Below are 6,727 nucleotides of genomic sequence, written 5' to 3'. Positions count from 1 at the left end.
TATATAATATTATATATTATATTTATATGGGTTATATTTGAGGTGTCCTTATTAGAGCAATCAGGGAATTAATAGGTTTTTTTTCCATTTGACAGAAAGGAATAATAAAAAAACAAACCCAAAACCTAACACTCACCTCAGAGAAATAGAACAGGGCTGATTCACAGAAAAGTATGTCAGCCAGATAAACAGTCCCACTAGTCAGCACCTCAATCTGATATTTACAGAAATGATGACTTCGCAAAAATTCACTAAAGTGCCTGCACACAGATAGAATAACAATTAGTTATCAAGCATCAACAGCATTCAAGGCACCTTATGAACCAATTAGTTCTTGCCCCAGAAGTCTTACACTTTCAGTTGAATAAAAGCAAAACAAGCAAGAAATGGTGCAGGTTTACAAGTGACACAAGAAAGATATAAAGAATGCAATAACAGCAATCACGTACAACTTCAGTAAGTGATCACAAGAATGGATTTAGAGGAAGAGATATGAGCAGTTTCAAATACAGAAGACCGCACAAAAAAATGGTTATACAGTTATACCTCCATAAATATTTTTAACAGAACCACCTTTTGCAAAAGGACAACAGACACAAGAAGTCAAACCATTCAATCAACTTACTCTTGTTCCATTGCATTAAACACTATTGACTGTGCTGTAACAAAACAGTTAGGATCCACTTGTCCATCTTCCCCACAAATCTTTGCTGCAAAGAAAGACCAGGTTAATTTTAACATGCATTTGGCTGATCGAGCTGAAAGCCACGAGTGATATCTAGTTAATGAAAAACTGCAGTTCAAATCCATTAGAATCACCTCGTTCTGACTGCGCAAAAAGAGCTTTTAAAGTACTGCAGATAGCTGAATGATAACAGTATGGCTAAAATATTTGACTGAGACGCAAATCTGGATTCCCTCCATAACCACCAGGAATCCTTTCACTAATTTAAGCAAAGTCTCTGAAAGTTCTGGGGATATTGCCCAGCACTACTGAAAGGTCAGATTCACTGGTTCTTGTAACGTGACTTACTATCTTTTCACAACTGACTTTAAAATTCATAAAAATAAAAAGAAACATGAGTGTGTGTGGTATTAAGGATACATTTTTATGGGGAAGGAAGAAGCTCTGAAATGAGTAGGCAGTATACATTCTTACCAACGATGTCATTTCTCATTGCTTCTGTAATAGGTATTGGTTTAGCAGCATCTGGAGAAATATATTTGGTAAAAGTACTAACTGCATCCCGTTCTATACCTACAAGGAAGAAATACAGAATCAAACTTTGCATTCCTTGGCACAGGTCTAAAACAAGGAATGAATAACAAACACCTGCTTTTCAGAAAAGCAATTGTCAGCAACAAGTTTCTTTCCCATCAAGCTTTCAGTCCACTACTCGATACTTTGCTACTGACAAGCTACAGTGACTGTGTTATCCCCAGCCAGGTCACAGTAAGCCCAGCATGGACTGACTAGTGAGATGGAATAAAGCAACATAGCTCTCAATTCCCTACCACCAGACACGACAGCACCCTCTTCCTCAGCTGCACACCTTAGTCCCAGAAGTTAACACCTTTCTGACAAGAACTGCAGTGAAGTTCCCAATTTCTAGCTCTCATCATAGATAAAACACTTGCATTATAAAGGAATTAAAAGAAAAAAAAAATTTAAAATGAGATGCCTTGGAAAAAGATGTAAGTTTGAAATGTCATCTTTTGAGAGTTGGGACAGTGCTGTGGAAGAGAGAAAAATTTACACTCCAGACTTTTCAGATTTCTCAAAAAAGACCTAGTACTTTCAAATTCTTTTTAGACGTCAGAAAGCAGAGGTACTTTTCATGTCTGAAGCATCATTGCATTTGTTTAAGCTACTTTGGAGCTGAAGTTATGTATTGTGGAAGTACATGATAAATAACTATATGAGAAAGACAAACAGCAAGAGAAAGGGATGCAACACAAGGAAACAGTTGGGCAAAAAAAAGGAACCAATATGAAGAAAGGAGTGTTTCCTTTTTGTCTGTAGACTTGCACAAATGAGGGAGGACTGAGTAGATGCAAAGTAGAGAAACAAGTTACTGTGCATGTAGCTCACTACCAAAAGTAAATATTTTAATTGCATCCTTACTTTCAGTAGCCTCTGAAGAGGTGGAATCCAAATGAGAACAAATCAGTTACAAAGGGAGGAACTCTATCAAATAAATCCAAGAACAAAAACAGTACGGTCCACGCAAAAATCTCTGCAAGTCTCTTGTAACCATTACTCATGTCATTTTATGTGATACAGGATATTTACCTTCTGCAGTAAGTTAATTATCAATTCTCAGCCCCATCATCCAAATTTTCTGCAATTCTTTTAAGCTGGGATGGGTGAGGGAAGAACGGGACATTGCAATGTTCATCTTCATTTCTTAAGATTACACATGTAAGAACAGAAGTAACCTAAGCTTATTAGAGCACATAATGATTCTGAAGTCTCTTCAGCAGTATATTTAAACAAGCAGACAGTCAAACAACACATAGCACAAATTGACCATTAGCTTATGCAGCAAGTTAACATTACCAATATACAAAATTAGTTTCTTCCTCACAACATCATATCATACTAAGATCGCATGAAAACTGAGGTTGCTCACCACACAACGCAAGCAGCAGATAGTATGTTCCCCATCTCCCCATGTTTTTAAAGGAAGGGAATACATGGCACTTACTTTTCATTAGTTTTCCTGACAAGTCTTTTAGTGCAGAGGAGGGGCTGTTTCTATCTGATACCGTAAGCTTGGAAGATTCTTGCTGATCAGCTGGAAGAGAATGGGTCCCCGTCTCAGACTTCCTTAGACAAAGAACACTCATATTATCACTCTCCTGACCCAAGAGCACATGTTTCTGGCTGTTGCCAGTTCTGTCATTCTTGTCCGAAGCCACTGGCTTGGTCCTGAGCAGATGGACTGTGCTAGAATCCTCCAGTCTCTCCTCAAGCAATCCAGGTGGAGAAGACGACGCAATTTCCTGCTGTTTTGAGGGTGACACTGGCTCTGCCAATGAACTCTGCTTAACTGTGTTCAGGCTATGTGCTCTTATACGGGACCATGTTGTGGAGTGGAAGCTTTCAGCCTCTAACCAAAACTTAACCAAGTGTTCCATTCTGCGTAGTTCCATAAACTGGATAAAATAAGGGAGGGCTACATTGTCCTGCAGAACTTGTTCAAGGGTCTTTGAAAGGCTTGATTTGGTCTCTTGAGCCTCATAATTCAGACACGATCTGCCTAAAGAAAAATATCAAGGGAATGACTCCATATTGTACTACAGACACGGGTATTCGATACAAAAATGTCCTGCAATGCAACTGGTGAAGAGACGATTCCAACATCTTTGTGTTACACAAAGTAAAGGAATCTCTTTTAACAAACAAATGTACCGACCCCATTCAAAACCCTTCTAGGGTAACACAGATGCTACTGTAACAGCAGTCAAATTTTTTAATTACCTAATCTACTCACCTGAAAACCAAAGGATGGCGAGCGACATTATTATAGAGCTGATGAAGCCTTACCTAAGTCTCCAAAATGAGCAGCTTCCATGTGACTTGGCTGCTTCTTAAGGGCAGCTGTCCGACTGCTAGAAAAAGAGTCCATGTTGGCAGAGATGGCATTAATTGCCACATGGCTTGGTCCTGCAGCCTCCAGCAAGGCATGATTTCTAGTGCTTCTTTGCGGGGAATGTACCGGTATTGGAGCTGGAATCAAGAGATGAATGATTAAAAGACAAGGCTCCCAAGACCTCTTCTAAGCAGCACCCAATGCTAAGCACCCCAAGATATACCAGAGAGTTTGCAAGAGTCAACCTTATTAAAAGCCTCATTGTACCACTGTGTATCATCTTTCATCAAGGATCTGTTAAGAGTAGAGACCACAGAAATAAACAAGTTTTATTATAGCGAGAATAAACTCACTTCTGACACATCAGTGGTACCCACCCAGCTACATTTTCCTCATTCAGTAGATAAGCAAAAGATGCCAAGTCTGAGTTTACACATGAAACATTATTCTTGGGTCTTCCTGCTTCCTTGATAACTGCTAACGTAACAGCTTAATACTTTGTCAACAGTTTAGTTCAGTTGCAATGTTCTTGCCAACCCATTTCCATGTGATTCTGTGATACCTTTTTGAAGGCTAAGATGTGTTAAAAAATCCTGAACTACAAAGCTGTGAGTTTTAACAAGAATATTTTACAAAAGTATTTTCTTTGCCTCTATTCAGTTTTAAGAGAAAAAAAGCAATATGGAAATATCTCTGATGAAACCCAGGTTATAAACCTTAACCTCCTCTAGCTGTTTCAGAAATGGCTGGCTATTTGAGGCCTAAGAGAATAAAAGAACTTCCTCACACAAAACTCTGCCAGTGAAAAAGCATCAACTAATTGTTAATTGATGACAAAGCTGAAAAACCAAAACACTCTCATACCAGTTTCAAAAGCTCTCAGGAAACTGCAGTTGATTAGGATGTCATGCAAGGACATCTTACACCTCTGACTCTTAAAGCAAGTCAGAAGACACACGATCTCAGCACACTACTTCCTAACATGCTTCATCAAGCAACTTGTGTAAGCAACTTGCTTTTGATGGCTTTCATGCTGCATAACTTTATTTTTATTGACAATTTTATGACACATGATGACAGAAGTTGACAATTTCACACTTGCACGTCACAGTAACAGATACCTTAGGAACAACGGTACAAGGAGAGTTAAAATGTTTAAGCTATTGCAAAGCGTTTCTCCAGGTGCAGTGTTTGGTACCAAGACACTTGTTGCTGCCTCTTACAAAGCCTTTGGTATTTAATACCAGCAATAATGCAGAAAACACATTTTTTCTCAGGCCAATGGATGGCAGCCAGTTGCTTGGCTGATGACAGTAACTGGGGAAAACTTGCTGGAGGCTACTCGTGTAGAACCAGAGCTACACGCCTCGTAACTGTTTAGGCTTTTCTGAATTAGATTCAATTTAATTTTATATTCTGAACATTGGAGGAAAAATAGCTCTACTTAATCTAAGGATCAAACACCTGTTCCAAAAACCTCCAGACAGCACTACATTGCTAACCTAACATGATACGGATCATGGAGAGCTGCTTGCCAAACTGGAAAGATGCTCCCTGTTTGCAGCAGCTCGCAATGTGTAACGTATTAAATTTTCAAATTTATTTTTGATTTTATTTACAGGTAATGTAACCTCTTTCAGCTAGTCCTCAGTTGCACTGAAATCACAGGGTGTGCTATGAAACGGAGGCAACTTACTGTTTCCTATATTTGATTTGAAAGACAGACCACCAAGGTGAAAAAAGCCTTTAATTTTCTCTTGATACCCAGATAACACATAAACAAGTACAGAAACAGGATTTTGTCTGAGGCTATAAAAGTAACAGATAGATTCACACAAATTACCTCATCTCCTTTTAGTACTGCAATAAAAACTGACAGGATAAATAATCTTGCTTTTTATAAACTTCTTTCCCATCAAGATTTTTTTTTTTCTCTCTCCTAACAGACTTTACAGCAAGATTTCCGTATCACATGGAGCAGCATTAGAACAGCTATTCATTCTGACCAAGATTTAGATCTTCAGTCTCGCAGGCCACATCAGTCAAAGTTAAGTCAGACTCTGGCAGCCTCTTTAGCAAATTAGACACACTTAAGCTGCATTTTCAAAACTGCAAAGTACACTACATGTAAGCAAGAAACTTCAGAAGCAGCTTGTTGTAGATAAGGAATAACCACTATTTGCAAGGTGACTGAATTGCATGATCACTTCGAATTAAAGAAGTTCATGTCTGACTTAATTTAATAACCTTACAAATTCATCAGGATGACCAGGAAAGATTAGTGACCATAAATACTGAGAAACAGAATTAAGTTTTGGGTTTGTTTTATTTTTAATGCATAGGTCGCATCTGTGCTCAGTCGTAAGAAAATTATTCCACTGGTTAAAATAAAACCGGCAGATGATATTAGACATCTGAATTTATAGACAAAATAAATATTGATCTTACTTTTAATTGCTTGCACATCTGTGGTCTTTTCTTGTTCTTTGCCTTTCACTGTAAAATACAAAGGAAAATGTTAATGCTATTTTAGGTGACTAATGGCATTTGCCAGAGGATGGACATAAAATTCCCAACTTCAGCAAGTATCAAAGGCAGATGTAAACTATCGTTTTGTTAAAACTCATCTCTCTGACTTAAACCTGCATATCTAGTAACTGACAGAGGCTTTCAAAGCTTTTGTGTCAGTTTAGTTTCAAAAGCAAAACTTCATCATCCATGAATTAAGTTTAATGAAAACAGTATGTTAAAGTTAACACTAAGAAAGACGCTTGCTGTATATATGATTAAAGCAAGGCCACATTTAAGGTTACTTTAATAAACAGCATTGACTGGAAAGAATGGGATAGATGTGTTTTAAGAGCAGGGCACTGGCAGGTGCTCTATGAATTAGAAATCGGTACCTAAACCCAACATCTCCCTCACATTACAGGAAGAGCAGTACAACACACACAGCCAGAGAGGTACATGGAACCAGCCCACAACTCCTCAGTTGTGATGGATACCACAGAAATGTTCTAGAAACACACCGCAAATAGTTAATTCTCTCACAAATAATACTGCTTAATCCAGCCTATGGTAAGCAACTGACAGGAAGATAATAGTTAAGAAAAGTTGTGATGGAAAAACAA

General features: G+C 38.1%; 1 protein-coding gene across 1 annotated transcript; it reads right to left on the bottom strand.

The window, feature by feature from the left end:
* Nucleotides 1–136: 136 nt before the first annotated feature.
* Nucleotides 137–6,090, bottom strand: AKAP10 (A kinase (PRKA) anchor protein 10; the record flags this gene model as incomplete). Its single annotated transcript, XM_010281623.1, has 6 exons — nucleotides 137–260; nucleotides 626–710; nucleotides 1,160–1,258; nucleotides 2,709–3,263; nucleotides 3,551–3,733; nucleotides 6,045–6,090. Coding segments are annotated over 6 exons (1,092 nt in total), but the record flags the coding sequence as incomplete, so codon positions are not given.
* Nucleotides 6,091–6,727: the final 637 nt, after the last annotated feature.

Source organism: Phaethon lepturus, unplaced genomic scaffold (assembly GCF_000687285.1).
Source record: "Phaethon lepturus isolate BGI_N335 unplaced genomic scaffold, ASM68728v1 scaffold32802, whole genome shotgun sequence".
NCBI lineage: Eukaryota > Metazoa > Chordata > Aves > Phaethontiformes > Phaethontidae > Phaethon > Phaethon lepturus.
The sequence above is the reverse complement of the archived record's forward strand: the minus strand, read 5'-3'. Positions and strand labels throughout refer to the sequence as shown.